The following is an 18,674-nucleotide window of genomic DNA, read 5'->3' on the forward strand; positions in this document are numbered from 1 at the left end:
ATAAAGTGATTTGTTAGACATATGATGATGATGATGATGATGGTAACATACCTATTGTAACAGATTTTGTTGCAGATTCATCACTACCCCTGTAAAGCCATTGTGTCAATATAAATCCATTTGAGTCAGATAAAACGAAATACTTTAATCCAAATTTGTGGGGTTTATCTGGTTCATACTGCTTGAACCTAACCAAGCCTTTATATGGGGCCATATATTCATCGATTGATAACCGTAATGATGGGACATAGTAGCGGTTTGAATTGTCTTCAATCATTTGAATGACAGCATCTTCGTCGTAGTGAATGAATTTGAGGATGGACTTGAATCTTTTTCTTGTCATTATTGGGCGAATAACAGATGGAGGGTGGAAAGGACTCCTTTTACCCCAATGGTCTTCCGCCCGTGGGAGTTTGACCAAACCCATAAAAAAGGCAATATAAATGAAATCCTCCAATTCTTATATTTGAACAAGTTATCCGAGTTGTCCTTGGTTTTGCTAACCAACACTATCTCTTTATCTTTCACCTGGTTTTCAATAAAAACATGCCTATTTTGTGGAGATAATTCTTGTGGCATTGTTGATAGAAACCCACGCTTCCAAGTCTCAAAATCAACCATTCTTCCAGCAATTGGATTGTATTCAGACTCTATGCTGTTGTTTGGGGCAGGAGAAGAAGAAGAAGAAGAAGAAGAAGATGATGATGATGATGATGATGTGGTAGAAGTGGTTGAAGTGGTTGAAGTGGTCGATGTTTGTGAATGGGAAGGCGTTATTAAACGAGAAAGAAGATTGGAGACGAAGCTTGAAGAGGATGGGTTGGGGTTTGCTGATGAAGATGAATTATCATTAGATACAAGGATAGGAGGTTGGAATTGTCCAAGATCAAGCCTATTACTTCACCAGGAGTTAGTTGTTGGCTGTCAATGTTTTTGGTGGAGAAGATTCATTATTTCTATCCATCTTATAGGTTATCCGACTCGATAATTCCTCTGAATTTGTATCATTTAGAATCGTCCAATACTCTTTCAATAGATCTCCTATATAAACAAATGAGATAATTGTTAGCAAAGCTGTTGTCGAGAATCATCTATATCTATATATCTATATATACATACGACATGGGCATTTACATTTAGAAATACAACCATTATTATATATCTTGCATTTGCAATTATTACAATTACCCCTGCTCTTGCATTTGCATTCAAAAAGGGTTGTGTCTTGAATAAAATGGTAAGACTTGGATGCACGTTTGTCCAAGTCTGTCAGGTCATTGAATTTTGGTATAGGACCGACTGGTTGTCTTTTCTTCTTCAAATTCATCTTGTGGACATAAATCATTCTTGTTTGAAGAAATGTATTGAACCTCTGGTGGATTTCCAACTCTTCAGGTGATTCAATGGCCTCAATAGATTCTTTTGTTTCAAACTTCTTGAATAACTCCATGTGGGCATCAAAAGTCTCTTTGAACCATTCACATTCCTGTATTCTTTTTCTTTGTAGTTGGTACGTGGTTTCAGTATTTGATGTTGTGGTTGTTGCTGTTGTGGCTGTTGCTGTTGTGAATTCTCTTCCTCTTCCTCTTCCTCCTCCTCCTCTTCTTCTTCCTCCTCTTCTGCTGTTGCTGCTGTGTCCTCCTCCACATATCTGATACTGGTAAACCATTCTTCTCGAGATCTGATGCTCTTTGATATTCTGGTTCAACAAATGCATCATCCTTTAGATCTTCATCATCAAGTATAGCATTATCATCATGCTCTGCTTCTATCCCTCCTTTGTATATGCTTCTAAACAATGCTATACCTTTCTTCAAGCTATCTAACATGTTGTTTTAGTTGTTGCTGTTGTTTTATCTGTAAACACTCGTATTTTTGCAATAAAGATACATATAATAGATAAATAAAGTTGAGAGTACACATATTATATGAAGATATGTTAAAAAATAAATAGATAAAAAAAATTAAATTATTATGTTATTTCTATCAGCTACTACTACAGATCGCGAGGGTTGCCAAATGCGGAAGTGGTTTTTATTTTTTTTTGACTCGATCTTGTCATGATTGGAACACCAAAGTGTTAAATTATTTGTATGAATTAATGAAGCACATCACAAGCCATTGTCAAGACCATCCGTTCATTTGGAACCCCTCCATCCTCGGTCGCGTTCACACTCGAGGGTAAACTAGTCAATGGTTGCAAAGACGGAGAGGTTGTAGTCTTTGCCAAGGACCTGCTCACCTCGCAGGTATTCAAGGTGCACGATGAAGGTGTCTGCTGTAGCACCCTTCCAACAATTCGACCTTTGTCAATGGTTCATGGGACACCAAAGTGCATCTGGTGGGAAAATCTACCAATCAATTGTATCATCCAAGATTGGGTTGAATGTCTTGCCTTTTCAAATGACGGCGAGTGTATTCCTCGTTCCAACCTGTTCACATTGACCACTCCAAATCTCTCGTCTCTTTGTTGGTGTGGAGGAGGAAGAGGAGAGGAGGATGTACCAGCAGGTTACCACAATTTAAAGGGTTCAAACATTCCTTTCTGAAAAATGGTTGGCCACTACTGTTGCTGTTGCTGCATGTGTAGTAGGTGGTACTAGTTGGCTGGCAAATGCAAGGCAGAGTTGTGGGTATAACCATAGCTTTATGACCCTCGGTGCTGCATTATTGGTTGACTACTCGTTTTAAATGCCTCCCTATCTCCATCTAAGTCTATTGCTGTCACTGGATTGTGTTGGCTACCTCCACCTCTATATTCCGTCATCTATGATCTACACCATTTATCACCTGTGATCCATCTATATTATCTGTCACCATAACTATCACCTATGATCCTATGGCAGCCACTATATCCTCAACTCAGTCTGTTAATTTCCATTCGCCAAATAAAGATCCAAGAGTACACATTTTTTTAATAATTTTACATAAATAGTTATTTGGTATAATTTATTGGAACCCAAGGGAAATCAAAGTATTGGGAAGACCATCGTGAGGGATATATAATTAGTTTTTAGGTTTAGATGATCTCTTTGTCTTCTTGTTTGATCTATTGATATCAAGAGGCTCTTGTTCTTCTTCGTCGTCGATGATTCTCTTTGAATTTGTAGAGGTAGATGAGGTAGAGGTAGAGGTGGTTGAAGTAGAAGTAGTTGAAGTGGACATTTCTATATCTTCATCAAATTCTAGACCTTGAGCTTGGATACCAAGTACTGTGGAGTGGATGTAAATAAAATAACTTCGAATGACATCGAATTGGGTGGAACATCCCTTTTCCAAGAGGTTTTTTAGATTGGTGGCAAAGATTGTAGAGGCTGTGGTGTTGTACCCGAATTCAAATCTATGTGTAATGAGTGGATAGTTGGTAGATAGCGATTCGGCCAATTCGATAATGCGGGACAAAGCATTAAATGGTTTGAATGGAGAGGAGCCAATTAAATAAACAGAATCATTGTTCTTGTAGACAATATTTGAGCAAATAATTCCATCTGAATCCTGAATTTCGATAAATTGGAGTGGTAGATTTCTTTTGTATTTTCCAACAGATAGCTTTTTGAAACCTACTATAGGATTAACCTCTATTGTTTCTATAAATAGAAAAGATTGTTAGGAAGATAAACTATTTAATTTTAATAATATATATAATTTTATAATGAGGTACCTTTTGGATGAAGATTGAGATTGATACCTATATATCTCATTAAATCTTCCACCTGGTGTGGTGAATCTGATAAGAATTTGAAATCTTTCTTATCTTGAAATTGATCATAAAATTCATGATCAGATACATAAATATAATCGATTGTATGTGTTTTTTGAGAGATAACTTCCAAAATGACCATGACGACGAGGTTTAAGATTGAATTATTATCGCTCTTTTCAATAAAACCATTTGATATTCTTAAGAGAAAAACTTGTTTTTGTTTTATGATATGTACATGCACCTTTTTGTCTCTTTTGATTCTTTTAGGTTCGTTAGTGTGTTCCATACCATCTATTTCAATAAAAATTTCTCCAGCCATTCCCTCTGGGGAGGTAATATCCAAGATTTTGTTCTTTCTATGTTTGAACTGAAGAAGAAAATCAGATTTCAGTTTGGAGTCTGAGTAATAAGCTTGACCCATGTATCTAAAAAAGATAGGAAGCTTGTTGATGAGAGGTTTTAAACTCTCATCAAATTTCTTTTCACATTGTTTTCCATAAGTTATTTCAATTTCCATTCTTTAAGAAATAAAAATGATCTTGATATTAATCCGTTATGTCTGTATGGTTGAGAGATAATAAAAAGATAAAAGTATAGAATAGACTCATTAGTGGCTCAAATTGATCAAAAATAAGTTGGTCACTCAAATGCCATGGTGGTACTTGTTGACGGGTTTTCTAAGCAATCCAGCCTTGTAGCACCAATTATGCAATGAAATGCTTCAAAACAAAATGGAAATAATAAATTTGTGATGGTAATAAATGGAGCATAATAAAAATATTGGTTTATATTAACACAAACAATGGTGAGGGCATAATGAGAGATAGATGTGAGAAAAATAAAAAAAGTTTAGAATCTAAGTACATATACTCGAGTATAACAATGAATGACTAGTATCGTAATTGATAAAAAAGGTAGTGCTGTTTATTATATAGGATAGATATACGAGAGGTAGGTCTAAGAGATGTGGGTCTAGAGGCTATTAAATAAAAATAACATATCACCTTCTCTCTCCCTCTCTCTCTCTCTCACTTTCATTCTTTCTCTTTCTTTTGCTTTGGATTGGAGAGTGTATTGAGAGAATAAATAAAATGGTTCGTATATAGAGAAATATTATCTCTCTCTCTCTCTCTCTTTCTCTCTCTTTCTCTCTCTCTCTCTCTCTTTCTCTTTCTCTATCTCTCTCTCTCTCTATTAAATATTGCTTGTTACAATATTCTAATATGTACACCACCGAATCTGTAAAAGGATATAAATAATACTTTTAACCAAATAAATAAACAATGTCTAGTGCGCAGGGTTGTTGTGGGCAAAAAAATCAACTTATTGTTCATAATTGATTATGCCATCATTGTTGCGTAAGGGGAAACAAATTGTTTTAAAATGTAATGGGATTGCGGCCAGGATATTTGAAATAAGCATTCAAGTCTCTAAAATAGCAATTGATGAGGTTAGGGTATCTGATATATCTCTGTCTCTCTCTCTCTCTCTCTCTCTCTCTCTCTCTCTATTTAGCACTGACATACAACATACAACAATAAATCACTATTGACCTTGATGTGTGAATACCATCGCTACTCGCTAAAGTTGTATGATCATTTTTTGTCGGCTTCACCTTGATGTAATCTACACTTTGGTTCTTCTGCCTCCCAATAGGGTCCACCAAATTTTGGAAATTTTACTTTTTGTTCAAATGAACTTCCGATTTGCCACTGTGATAATAATTATCTATTTCAAGTACTTAATATCGCTAATATTCATTGCATCATTATTGTGATTATGATGATTATAGTTATTCATTTTTGTATCATTAATACTATTACACACAAATTGTTGTTGTTGCTGTACTGTGGCGATCAACTGATTTGTTGCTGATTAATCGTACTACCTGTATGGCACATTATTGAATAGCTCGACAGTATGTGAATTTAAATTACAGATAGTATTTAAGAGTACCTGTTAATATATATTATACGCATCATGTGAACATACATACATCACAAAACTAAGCCACAGATGCCATTACTGAGCTATTGTGTTATTGGTTTCTGCTTTAAAGAGTCTAAAGACATATATATATATGTAATGACAAGTATCTGCTAGTGCTGCTATCTGTTCATGTGACTTTGCGATTTAAAAGTGACACGGTGAAAAGTGAGAGCAATTTTAAAGATGAAAAATTGCTAGTGCGCAAAAAAAAGGTACATTGTTTAATTTTTTTTATTTATTCTTGAGGAGGACCTGTTTGTTTGAAAAAGAATCTCGTGTACACATATTATATGTTTCTATCTCTAACCGAAACCACCATCTATTCTGCAGTAGACGATAATATCATTCAAATCATAACTTTTCATAGTAATAATAATACAGAGACACTATCTAGAGATCTCAATAGAAATAGTCTAAAGTATACTACGTTATTGTCATGCACTAAAAAGTATGATATTCAATTTAGCATCGTTTTATTATTTGAAGCAATAGTTTTTTTTTTTAAATAAGTAGACAATGATTCTTTTTGGTGCAGATCTCTTATCAAATGCGACACCATATAATCAATTGTTTGACGATGATATTTGGAGTAATTTAGGTATGTAATGAATATAGTATGAATATTAATCATTGTTTATGAACAAAACTAACAATTTTAATTTTTTCTATCGAATAGTTTTAATGATCACTTGGGCACTCTTATTGCATCATCGTACTGTCATTGGTGTTACCCATGGTGTTGCCTATTACTGGTCCTTGGCGGCTGATGTCCTCTATGGCTGGTACCTCTGAGATCGGGCACCGATCAATTTAATTAATATTAACATTTAAATAATATATTTTAATTATCAAAAAACAAAACCTCTTTTATTATTTAAGGATTTAAATTACATTATACATTGATTTTACACCACCCGATCAAATAATCAACTAACTTTTTTTGGAATAATCAAATCACGTGTAACAAAATAATAAAATATAATAAATAATAGTAATATTATTTACACACTATATATAATAAGTAGCATTGCCCGCTGCGTTGTTTAATTATTTTTTGTAAATAATTGTTGTGAATTTATTTTTTAGTATAATTATTGTTTTTTTATATATTTGTAGAATAAAACTAGATGCATTAGCATAATATTAACAAGTTATAAGATTGTTTAGGATAAAGTTTCGAATAATGTTGTGAGTTCCAATACTGGATCATTTGACAGACTATCACGATAACCACAAATTATGTTTGCAATACTTTCATAGGTTGACTGGTATGTGTGGAGAAATACTTTTTTGTCAACAATAATTGATTCAAGAAAACTGTTGAAACAATCCGACGAGTTCATCAGAAATACTTGTAAAGATGTGGGATCCACTTTAACTAAAACCATCACAATTTCTTTTTCTAAGCCTGTTATCACTTGAAAATTGATTTGATCAGTCAATAAGTCAAAGAATTCAGAGTCAACATGTTCAAAAGGAGTACTTTGAACATTTGTTTTAGTATTGGATTCTAAATTGTAATAAAAAATATTAGAAAAGTCTAAACTAATTTTCTTTTTTTAGTTTTTATATTGATTGGAACATACCTTGAGAAGAGATATAATTATCAATTTTGTCTTTAAAGGAGACATTTTTTTCTACCAAAGAAAATGAACTTTTTAATTGATCGTTGCCATTGAAAATGTGAAAAACATCCTTTGTTTCCATAAAGATAGGCATCTCTCTGTATAAATTGTCCGATAGGTAAATTACAATTCGTGACGATACCACCTCTTCAATGACTTTTGATACTAGTTTTGGCAGATCTCCACAATGTAGGTCAATGAACTGAAACGAAATTCGTAACAAGATTTGATTTTGATTAACCTTTAACCAATCCAACAGAAAACGATCTTTTTTGAGATATTCATAAGGTGACCAATGCTTTTTTCCATCGATTTCAATATTAATTTTGTATATCTCTCCATGATTTGATCCAAGGGGTACCAAATATTTACCATCGTGTTGGAATTCCATTAAAAAGTCATTTCTATAACAGGAACCTTTGTGATTGACCTGATCGGTGATTTTGAGGTATGATTGACCATCTTTAATACCCAACAGAGCTGGTATACCTTGTAATGCGTTTCTAAAAGTGGCTTCATCTATTCCGGATGGGAGACTACAAGATCCACAACCATACTTGTCCCTGTGGACAAATGTGAAAAGTTTTCTCAAAACCATGATTGAAATAACATTGAGTACTTGAACGGTGTCCATCTTTAACTTTGTGGTCAGTTTGCCTAAAAGGAATGAAACAAGAAATTAATATTAAAATAAAATAAATTTATAAATATTAACTAATTACTTAATGATTATTGGCAAATGTTTTGCCATAAATAGTTCTACCGTCTATAAGGATTAATTCCTCAAAAGGGTGATTTGATTTGACAATTCTTTCAATTGCCTGTATTTCATTGGTTGAAATTCCTTTCTTTGTTCGAATATAGTTTTGGAATCCATTAAGCACTAGATCGCTGGGTGAACATTCATCGCACACAAGTTTTAAAATAACTTCGTTGATGGGTTGTTTTCCAAGGACCATTGTGATTTCGCGGAGACAAGCATCCAATATGAGGGTAATCTTTTTTTTAGAAGAATCATTAATGACTTGATTAAGACATGAAGAAGATACAACTCCCATTTCGATTAATTCCTTTGTTTTTCTAATCGTTTGATTGTCTTTTCCTTTTTCCATGCAGTCTAACCATTGGTGTAAACCATTCAAAAATTTGGTGAATCGTTTCTCAGTATATAGCTCTGAATTTCCAATGTAATTAGATATATTCTTGTACTTGATATTGATGCTTGGTTCAAGTGAATTGAATTCAAATTGAGACTTACTTTTCTTCAATCTATTTTCAATTTCAACTACATTTGATTCGACTCCAATCGATTGGAGGAATTTGATGTTGTCAAGAAAGGTGTTTCTCCATGAAGGTGAAGATGTGGTATCCTGGCGACATTTGCATCCATCGAATAATTTTTTTAGCTTTTCAAAAATTCTAAAATTGCAATAATAAAGGGTGAATGATTCTCCACATGAACATTTGACTTGGATTTCCCAATTTGCTGCTATTTCATCCAACTTTAAACCTCTCAATGAGTCTACACCTTGTTGGAATTGTTGGTCATCCATGATGATTATTTTTGAGCTAATAAGTCCTTTGAGACCATTTGAGATTGCATCCTTTGCTGTTGGGCTATGGAAAATTGCACATATGCAATTTGTTGTACCATTATTGAGCTTGTGAATTTCAGAACATGTCATTGAGTGGGTGCAAGGTTGATTTTTTTCATTTTTCAAGATGATATCAACTTCTGGTGGGCGTGTGTCGATAATAGCTATAGTGGTTGATTTGATTGTTGATTCTTTGATTCGAGGGACGATGATATTATCGATGTTAGGTTGTGAGTTGAGGATAACTCCACTTTTTTTTAAAGATTGAACTATTTCGATTACTTCCTTTCTTCTTGGCTCTTGGATACATTCTTCACACTTGCTGGTATTGGAAGGACTTATCTTTTCAAAGGCACCAAGTGATTTTCTCATTGTATGGTTTGAGCAAATTTTGTGATCCACTTGAAAGTCTCTTCTTTCTTTTTTTTTTGGGCTTTCCCTCCAAAAATACATTATATCGTTTCTTGTTAGTTTCAATTAATCCTTTGTTGATTTCTTTAAGCTCAGGAGTTTCAACTACTTTTAAATACTTTTTAAAATATACATCTTGCTCTGCCATACTTTTAATTTGTAGAAAAGAAATAGTTTAATATGTATTCCAAATTAAAAAAACGCTATTTATAACAAGAATAAATTTGGTTGATTCCCTTTACTTACTTTATTTGAAAAAGTGATAACCAAAGGAATCACCTTCAGTAAATTCTATCTTCAATAATAAAGTATCTCTCTCTCTCTCTCTCTCTCTTTGTAGTATAAAGTATGTGTATTTAAATATGAGATCTTTGTGAGTTGTTGATTCTTCACTAATAATTGATTCAAAAACTTAACACCCTGAATGCCCAAATATTTTCTCATTAGATTTTTTTCCACCTCACAAATAAGGTGTCCACCAGCATGTCATTGCTCCTTTGGATTGAATATATTTCATTGCTTATTTAACAACATTGACAAGGACATAGAAGGACAACAATAGAACAAGAAGAACAAAATAAATAACTATCTCTAACTTATTGTGAGGTATTATTTATTTGTATATTTACAAGAATTAATATAAATCTAAAATATGGTCCTGCTGCATAAAATGGTTCAATCTAATCAAATAAATAAAAAAAGAAAAATATAGTTTTTAAATATTATTTTTTTTTGTTTCTGTTTCTTTGTTTTTACAACATACTCGTTGATTCGTCATCCAATATACAATGGTACCCATAATAACAGGTGTAAGAACTGCTAAAAGTACATCGGCTGTACTTTTAGCTAAAAAGAATGGTAATGTACCATAAACACCACTGGCTCTATCCTTTAAAAACAAGTTGACAACAAGTGGGAACACTTGAATGGTCATCATGACCGCTGGGAAAGATAAACCCATGATAAGGAAGGCCAAAACTCCGGTTCGTGATTGAATCGATGTTTGACCAACACCTAATTGATAATAAACCAACCCACACAATAATCCTAAATGAAAGAATGTGATAAATAATATGTCTAGATAATTTTGAAAAAATAAATTTATATAATTACCTTGAAAGATTGAATTGGTAACTTGGATTCTAGAAGCCATTGGATTTCTACGCATATTAAGTGTTTCTCTATGGAATAATAATCGATATTGTGTCATCCAAGAAGCACCTTGTCTAGATTCATATGACAATTCCTTTTTTTCAGATTGTATTTCGATATTGTCCAACTTTTCCTTGAGTTGAATGTTTGTTGGACCTTCTTTAAATTCTTTTTTGAGACGTATCATTTCATCGGGAGTTAATTTCTTTGTTATTTTTTCATTATTCTCCATTGTTACACTTAAATCTTCCATATCATCTTCAACTTGTGTATTAATTAAATCCACTAATCAAAAAAAAATAAATGAAATATATATATTTCATGTTAGAATCTAAAATGAAATGATTAATGAATATTATTATTATTTTTTTTTCTACATACAAAAGAAATCAGCAGGATTAGTACTTGGATCACAATAGAAACCAAGGTTTTTAAAATAATCCAAAGCCAATTGAGTTTCACCATAATAGATTGTACTGCCATCACCCAACAATAACAATTTATCAAATAGGTTGTAAATATTGGAACGAGGTTGATGGATGGTACAGATGATGGTTCTTCCTGAATTGGCTAGTTTTCTGATAGCTCTCATCACACTTAGACTTGTATTGGAATCCAGCCCGGAAGTTGGTTCATCGACGAAGAGGATAGATGGACCTGTCAATAGCTCGATGGCAATGGTCACACGTCTACGTTCTCCACCAGAGATACCTCTAATCTTATCATCACCTACCAATGTATCTTTACATCTTTTTAATCCCATTTCTGCAAGTACTTCATTAACCTTTTTTATTTTATCATCGTATGCTAAAGAAAGAGAAAGAAAGAAAAGAAGAAAGTTAATAAATAATGATTCTATATAATATTTATCTTAATTTTTTTTTTCTAACTTACACATTTCTCTTGGCATTTTCAATTGAGCATAGAAAGATAACGTTTCAAATACGGTCATGGCAGGTGACAATGTATCAGATTGAGTGACATAACCACTCAACTTTTTAAATACATTGTATGGTGTTGAAGTACCATTCAAAAGAAGTTTACCAGAACCATTGATTGGAAGTCGATGTGCAACGATATCCAAAAGTGTTGTTTTACCAGCACCGCTTGGACCCAATATGCCAATCATCTCACCAGCCTGAATATGAGCATTGATATCAAACAATATTTGTTTTTGAACCTTTACCTTTTCCATCTCGTTTCTCTTTGGTCGATACATAATGATTCAATCCTTTGATTGTAAAATCAACTCTATTTTTAAATTGTTGACCATCTAATCTCTTTAATAAAAGAATAGAACAGAGTGTTAAACCAATAATGATGATTAAAGTTAATTGATTGATACATACAGATTTTAAATCAGATATTTGATGATTAGATGTTTCTTCAAGTTCAATTGGTATAGTCGTCATCTGATTGATTGTACTTGATCGATAAATTAATTTAAATTGATTGTTGACTATAGTGAATATTACATTGTATTATATTATATTATAATACATCATCACATTTTACAATGAAAAATAGAGAGATATAAGTACAGATACATATATTTTGACAACACACACAAACAAATTCAATAATATTTACGTGTTTATTTTTAAAAAAAGATAATCCCGTCGTGGAAATAGAAAAGTTATAAATAAATAATATTATATTTGTATTGTTAAAAATAGAATAGTTGATGTAGACTCTATATATATATTTATTTATATAAAAAATAAAAATAGATAGAATTCTAATAATAAATATAAATATCTAAATTTTGCGTGTTGGGGCATCCATACCTCACAACTCTGAGTTGTGGTCAGACAGAACAAAGGGTCGCAACACCATAATGATGTTTTACTAAAACGGTAACATCATAATTTGTTGTCTTCAACCCCTCAACAAATAAAGTCTCATCATCTCAACAATTCCATTTCATCAATGCCATTGTATAATGAATGTGTGTGTTGACGATCGCGAAAAGACAAATGGCGGTGTGTGCGTGTGTAATCAACAACACCTGCATCTACTTTTCTTGTTGAAATTTTCACCCATACATCTACCGAGAGAGAGAGAGAAATATATAGGGTTACATTCAACCAATCATCATCATCATCATTACTACAACCAATCATTTTAAAATGATGATGCAAACAAAAACTAAACTAAAAGATAAATCTGTAATGATGATGTAATGAAGTAGAGAGAGAGACAGACAGAGCGGAAGATAACAAGTTCAATACACAACTTCAACTTTACAAGTACACATAAAACTCTTTTACACATGATTGTTGTGTTTTGGAGGATCGGAAATGCCCAATATCATCATACTCCAATGCACACGATCATTTACCGACAATTCATTCATTCATTGATTCCCAATGAATGTCTAGGTGTTGTTTGTTGAAAGTTCTCTGACACTTTTCTGTGACAGGTACTTTGAATACTTTGAAGACCTTCCCTGCCTACTGCCTATAAACAGAACTCGAGATGGGATTGCCGATGAAACTGACCGCTCAAAGTCGTCGATCATGCAAAGAAAACCTCCGATCTCTTTGTTCGCTTGAAAAAACTGCTAAAAACTAACCTCCTCCAACGAGAGGGGTAGGGCTAGTTGGGCGGGTCGTGTGCGAAGAGACAACACTGCAACAAAAATATCTATCATCTCACTGCACGCTCAAAAGGAATGAATGGATGAAAGATGTTCTTAGAGGAATGAGGCCGCCGGTACTGAGCCAGCTGCAACGCTCTGGTCAGACCTCGAATAAATCAAACCTAAACAATTAATTATAATTTTATAATTTTAATTTAATCTTCTCACAAACCAACACCTTCCAACCAAACGCAACACATCCAAACTATTCCTCATCAACAACAACGACTAAAATACCTTTTCAGTTCATTGAAAATCCATACACTCATCCTCATCCTCCCACACAATAACGCAAACAAATAATAATCCTATCATCGGATAATAATCATAATAATAATCTGTTGATCAATATCAACAATAACAACAAATCAGAATCAAAAAAACGAATACATTCAGATAACGAGTCCTTTACTTTCAATCAACAAAAAGATCTATCTTCACACTGTTTGTCGGCGGCACATCTCTATTTTTAAAATTTTATTTTCTCGTTGCAACCGTCGTACTGATTTATCCACCCCCAAGCGCAAAAATCATATCACGAGACAAAAGAATAATATTCTATATTAGAATAGAGTAATAACATAATATCAATAGTAATAGGATAAATATATACAATTTTTAAAAAAATGGCAATGACACCTGAATCATTTACAGGTGATCACACATTTGATATGCTTGTTGGTGCATACCTTATAGTTCGTATTATAGTGTCTGCATCAATGAGTTTAATGTGTGCACCACAAGTATACTATGAATATCTATATTTATTTGCAAAAAAACGATTTAAATTCAAAAGATTAAATCCAAGAATATTAGTATTAATTGGTTTAACAATGTATCCAATCTGTATGTAAATTCAATAATTAATACATATATACATTTCCATAGATAAATAATAATTAATTTATACATTTCTTTTATAATTTCCATTTTTGTAGTTAGAATTTTATACTCTGCCATTTTATTTAAAACACATGATTTTGATTATGGATCGGTTGTTGTTTATTTGGGAATGTGGACAACTGTAAGTACCTACTAAAAATGTATCCATTTATTATACTCTTACTTACTAGTTTGATTTAGTTTTTTATTTTCCAAGCATGGATATTTATTTGTTGTTTTTGGTTTCAACTGTTATATACATTTTTCATTTCAAAACAAATTAAATTAAAAAATAAGAATAGAATGTGGATATTCTCATGGTCATTGTGGGGATTGGTGTTGGCGTATACTGTTGGATACTCGATCATCTCGGCCTTGGATAAAAAGGCAACTCCTATGTTTTATACTGCCGGGTTCCTAGTGCTACTCGTTTTCTTTGGTATCTTTGCCGTCGTCAACTATTTTATTCTGTATCGTCAGATTAAAAAGTATGAAACCAAGATGAGATCGGATAATATGTCACTACGTGTGAGAAAGCTCAAGATCCTGTCTGCGGCACTCGTCGTCACCATTGTTTGCGTACTCATTCGTGATCTCGTCTACTATGTCATCATCAAGGTGCCAATGGATCACAATCTACGTCACCTCTCTTCATTTATCACCTTTTTCTTTGAAGCTCTACAAGGCGTCATTATCATGATTGCCGTCTCTGAGCGTCCATCCTACTATTTCCTTTTCCGTAATGTCAATCCACACCGTGGTGACAGTACAGCTTCATCACACGTATCAAGTGAGTCCAACTCTCAATCAGTCGCCTCTAAAAATATGGCCACCACAATCACCATCGATGACGGTGCATCATCTGTCACTGTTCAACATCCAAATATTAATAATAATGATAAATCACATGTCGTACACCAACAACAACAAGAGAAAAGTTCACATATTGCATTGACTGCTTCAAATCTTGTTGAATGGTCTGATGATGAAGATGAAGATGAAGATGATGAGGACAAACAAGATGGAAATGGTGCAGAACTTAGTACAATAGTTATTGTAGACAATAATAATATTAATAATAATAATAATAATACAAGTACCAATTCAGTGGAATCAACTAATAATATTCATGACGACCAAGTAGAATTAACAGCTACAACAACCGAGGCAATAATAATAACAACAAACACGGACAATGACCATCCCACCGATGTATAATATCCATAAATCAAACCAAAACAAAACAATTAATAATTATAATATTAGTCAAAATGAAGATGAATGTTTAAATAATAATCGTCATCTTACATACCACCACAACCTCATATGTTTATAATACATAATCTAAACAACACACTAATAAATACTCTTGATATCTGTATAAATACATATTATGATTAAAACTATGTGTTTTGACACAAAACCTTACATACTTTGTCGATAAATATAAAGTGAGGCGCCAAAAATTCGACGAAAAAAGAAATGAAAAGATTCATTTGAAGAGCTTGCAGACAAAGATAGATTAATTATTAGATAGATAGATATAAAGAGGAAAGATGAGTGAAATATTCGAATCAGATGTTATAGTATTCCTTGGGACACCTGTAAATCAAGATGAACATGATAAATTGGTAGAAAAGATTGAAGAGGCTGGTGGAACCATTGCTAGAGCAATCAATAAAAAGGTAGGTACAAACTAATAGTAATGTGCAATAGAGATCAAACATTTTGTATTATGCTGTTGACTAATTCATCATCATTTGTAGACTACAATAGTTATATGTGATGATATATCAGTTGATGTATCAAAGGCAACTACACTAAGTGTACCTGTTGCAAAGAGTGAATATATCAGTGAATCATTCAAAGCAGACAAGAGACTTGAACCAAAAGATTACTTGCTCGCTGCAACTGACAAGAAGAGAAAGTCAAGAGATGACACTGCTGATAATACTAATAATGACGATAACATGGATGTTGATGGTAATGGTACGACTACTACAGTGTCAACTGCTGGATCTACACCTGATACTACAACCTCTCAAGATGACCAAGCAATTAAAAAGAAAAAGGTTGTAGTTGATATCAATAGTTTCCTCATTAAAGACAACAAATGGTGTGGTACATGTTCTGCAGGCGATGAAATATACCCATTCTTTTGGACACTTAGTGATCGTGTTGGAGACGATATTTCAGGTGAGATTGAATGGCCAACACTGGAAGGTGCTAAATCCAAGTTCCGTGGAACAGTAGATTCAGTTGCTGAAACTGTTGAATGGGAAGAATACGAAGCAATCTGTGAAGAGGATCAATTGGAACTGCCTCAAAAGTATAGTGCCAAGTTTGTCTATAATCCAGCATCTAGCAAACCACCTTCTCTTGAAGGCAAGACTACTACAGACCCAGCCGAACCATCTACATTCAAGATTACACTCAACAAAAAGTCATTGTCTATGATTACATCTGCTGTACCCGCTGCTACTGCCTCTGCTGCTGCCGCTGTAACAACACCTCCACCTCCTTCTATCCCCCTTTCATTCTTGGTTGCTGGTGCCAGTTTTGAAGGTAACCTCATCCAACAATTCCCATTGGTTCTAAAGATCACCTCTAGAAAGAGTCCAAAAACAGTAGAAGGTACTATTGAATGGACGCAACTCTCTACCAAAACAAAGATCAAGGGTACTGTCGACGGTGACCAAATTCAATTCACAGAATACGAAGTGTTTGCTGGTGATGGTGTAGAGTTGCCAGTTGAATACAAAGGAAAAATAGCTTCAAAAGATACTACCAAAAAAGATATCCTTGGTGATGATATTTTAATTGGTGATTATAAATTGGATTCTGGTCCAAAAGGAAAATTCGAATTAATCAAATAATCACCATAATTAAATAATAATTAATAATAAACAATCAAAAAACTAACCAACTTGTTATACTAGTAAAATATAAATGTAAAAAAAAAAGATATAGTTGGATTTATTCAAATTGTTGGTTGATACAAAAAAGATAATGTTGTTTGTTGATTATTATTATTTATATAAATCAAAGCTTGTTGTTATTATTGTTGTTGTTGTAAAGGTATACTTTTTTTTAATGTTATTAATACGAAATGGAATGAAAAAAAAAATAGGTATGTAGGTAATATTGTTTTTGTTTTGTTTTGTTTTGTTGTTTTAAAAAATATGGAATTGTGATATTTAATTAATTATTTAAATTTACTTTTTGATTGGTTTCTTCTTGCTTTGTGCAGTTCTACGTGAAAATACTTCTTCAATAGCCTTTTTGAAACAAATAAAGTTATAATCAATTAAACCTATAAAAAAAAAAAGAATTAATAAATTGTACAATATATTTATATATATTTTATATTTTATATTTTTCATACCATGCTTATCAAAATTAGATTCACGAAGGAGACAAACTAAAGCCAAATACTTGTTAACTTCCCTCAAGTACAAAACCATTCCATTGTTGAGTTTAATTACAGAGTGTGATTGTTGGTCATAACCCAAACCCTCCTCTTCTTCTCTGAGACCATAGATACATGAAACATCAATGACAACATCTATCATATCACTGCACAATTCGTAGGTTTGCATATCGACTGGTGAATTATCAGTAGCAACATAAATCTTGCTAACAACATCTACAAGGAATGCCTTTTCAATTCTTGATCTCTAATATAAATACAAATGAATTAATTAATGACGTTCCCTTTTTTTGTTTGTTTTGTTTTGTTTTGTTTGAACATACAGAAATAAAGACATCCAAAAGGTTTTCCAAAGTTGGGAGTTGTGGAATAAGTTTTTGAATGACCTTTGAGAAAGCTTCAAATATAGAGTGATCATAGATGGATGTAACGTAGAAACTTGGGTGAATATGAATGTTGGCATCTGCTAATTCATCAGTTGCCTTTTGTTGAATATCACGTTGACGATCAATCTTGTGATCATCAGACAAACCATCAGCCTTGTGAATAAATACTTCAAAGTGAATGTTTTGATTAATCTAAACGAATAAGTAAAAAATGTTAAATAAGTATATATGAAACAGAGAGTCATTGTTGAGCTGCTATGACATACTTGATGAACTTTAACAATAGTTTGATGTAATTTAACCAAAGCTTCTGTGATATCATCTTGAGCATCAATGACAAATACGATGGCACCACAGTTGTTGAGAATGTATTCATAGTCGAATGCTGGATCAAAGAAATCCAATTGACCTGGGAAATCCCAGATTTGGAATTGAACAAACGAGCTATTTGATATGTCATTCTTTACAACCTTGCTAGTACTTTCTAAAAACAAAGTTTCATTTGGTAACATCTTGTGGAATACAACCTTTTGAATTGATGATTTACCTGATCTAAAAAATGATTATATAATAACATGATTAGATACTTTTTGTTTTATTGTATCTTCTTCTTCTTCTCTACTATTTATGTTGTTGTCCTGCTACTCTTATAACAGCTGTTGTACTGATATATATCATACCTCTTTAAACCCATAAGGAAGATCTTTGGCTTATTTTCAATTTGAGAGGAAGCTTGACCTTCATTTTGATTCTCGCCACCGTATCCCAAGTTACCAAGGAAGGATGATTCGTATTCTTCTCCGTAGTTTTCGTCGCTCATCTCTCTCTCTCTCTGTGATAACAATTACTCTCTCTTTGAT

The 18,674-nt window shown here is 32.9% G+C and overlaps 9 protein-coding genes across 9 annotated transcripts; 3 read left to right on the top strand and 6 right to left on the bottom strand.

Annotated features, from left to right (window-relative positions):
- Positions 1–13: 13 nt before the first annotated feature.
- Positions 14–1,829, bottom strand: DFA_02685 (uncharacterized protein; the record flags this gene model as incomplete). The annotated part of the gene is made up of 5 exons (XM_004357351.1): positions 14–451; positions 547–892; positions 1,116–1,435; positions 1,483–1,638; positions 1,659–1,829. 5 exons carry the CDS (start codon positions 1,827–1,829, stop codon positions 14–16), a joined length of 1,431 nt encoding a protein of 476 aa, XP_004357407.1.
- A 1,177-nt stretch (positions 1,830–3,006) lies between these two features.
- On the bottom strand, positions 3,007–5,503 carry DFA_02686 (uncharacterized protein; the record flags this gene model as incomplete). The annotated part of the gene is made up of 5 exons (XM_004357352.1): positions 3,007–3,587; positions 3,662–3,994; positions 4,169–4,221; positions 4,916–4,942; positions 5,445–5,503. 5 exons carry the CDS (start codon positions 5,501–5,503, stop codon positions 3,007–3,009), a joined length of 1,053 nt encoding a protein of 350 aa, XP_004357408.1.
- Positions 5,504–5,982: 479 nt separating this feature from the next.
- On the top strand, positions 5,983–6,618 carry DFA_02687 (uncharacterized protein; the record flags this gene model as incomplete). The annotated part of the gene is made up of 4 exons (XM_004357353.1): positions 5,983–6,183; positions 6,206–6,290; positions 6,369–6,470; positions 6,572–6,618. 4 exons carry the CDS (start codon positions 5,983–5,985, stop codon positions 6,616–6,618), a joined length of 435 nt encoding a protein of 144 aa, XP_004357409.1.
- A 237-nt stretch (positions 6,619–6,855) lies between these two features.
- On the bottom strand, positions 6,856–7,951 carry DFA_02688 (uncharacterized protein; the record flags this gene model as incomplete). The annotated part of the gene is made up of 2 exons (XM_004357354.1): positions 6,856–7,202; positions 7,279–7,951. The coding sequence occupies 2 exons, from the start codon at positions 7,949–7,951 to the stop codon at positions 6,856–6,858; spliced, it is 1,020 nt and encodes a 339-aa protein (XP_004357410.1).
- Positions 7,952–8,039: 88 nt separating this feature from the next.
- Positions 8,040–9,284, bottom strand: DFA_02689 (uncharacterized protein; the record flags this gene model as incomplete). The annotated part of the gene is made up of 1 exon (XM_004357355.1): positions 8,040–9,284. One exon carries the CDS (start codon positions 9,282–9,284, stop codon positions 8,040–8,042), a length of 1,245 nt encoding a protein of 414 aa, XP_004357411.1.
- Positions 9,285–9,570: 286 nt separating this feature from the next.
- abcG1 (ABC transporter G family protein) lies at positions 9,571–12,831 on the bottom strand (the record flags this gene model as incomplete). The annotated part of the gene is made up of 10 exons (XM_004357356.1): positions 9,571–9,618; positions 9,953–10,003; positions 10,111–10,337; positions 10,437–10,760; positions 10,857–11,282; positions 11,370–11,613; positions 11,639–11,755; positions 11,825–11,934; positions 12,289–12,323; positions 12,746–12,831. The coding sequence occupies 10 exons, from the start codon at positions 12,829–12,831 to the stop codon at positions 9,571–9,573; spliced, it is 1,668 nt and encodes a 555-aa protein (XP_004357412.1).
- A 911-nt stretch (positions 12,832–13,742) lies between these two features.
- Positions 13,743–15,216, top strand: DFA_02691 (uncharacterized protein; the record flags this gene model as incomplete). Its single annotated transcript, XM_004357357.1, has 3 exons — positions 13,743–13,962; positions 14,055–14,140; positions 14,296–15,216. 3 exons carry the CDS (start codon positions 13,743–13,745, stop codon positions 15,214–15,216), a joined length of 1,227 nt encoding a protein of 408 aa, XP_004357413.1.
- Positions 15,217–15,554: 338 nt separating this feature from the next.
- Positions 15,555–16,874, top strand: DFA_02692 (uncharacterized protein; the record flags this gene model as incomplete). The annotated part of the gene is made up of 2 exons (XM_004357358.1): positions 15,555–15,683; positions 15,765–16,874. 2 exons carry the CDS (start codon positions 15,555–15,557, stop codon positions 16,872–16,874), a joined length of 1,239 nt encoding a protein of 412 aa, XP_004357414.1.
- Positions 16,875–17,213: 339 nt separating this feature from the next.
- Positions 17,214–18,634, bottom strand: ragC (Ras-related GTP-binding protein; the record flags this gene model as incomplete). Its single annotated transcript, XM_004357359.1, has 5 exons — positions 17,214–17,311; positions 17,384–17,675; positions 17,752–18,006; positions 18,081–18,366; positions 18,495–18,634. 5 exons carry the CDS (start codon positions 18,632–18,634, stop codon positions 17,214–17,216), a joined length of 1,071 nt encoding a protein of 356 aa, XP_004357415.1.
- Between the last annotated feature and the right edge of the window lie 40 nt (positions 18,635–18,674).

This window comes from Cavenderia fasciculata (genome assembly GCF_000203815.1).
Source record: "Cavenderia fasciculata unplaced genomic scaffold Scf_Dfasci-G-b-190b03.r1-5, whole genome shotgun sequence".
In the NCBI taxonomy this organism is placed as follows: domain Eukaryota; phylum Evosea; class Eumycetozoa; order Acytosteliales; family Cavenderiaceae; genus Cavenderia; species Cavenderia fasciculata.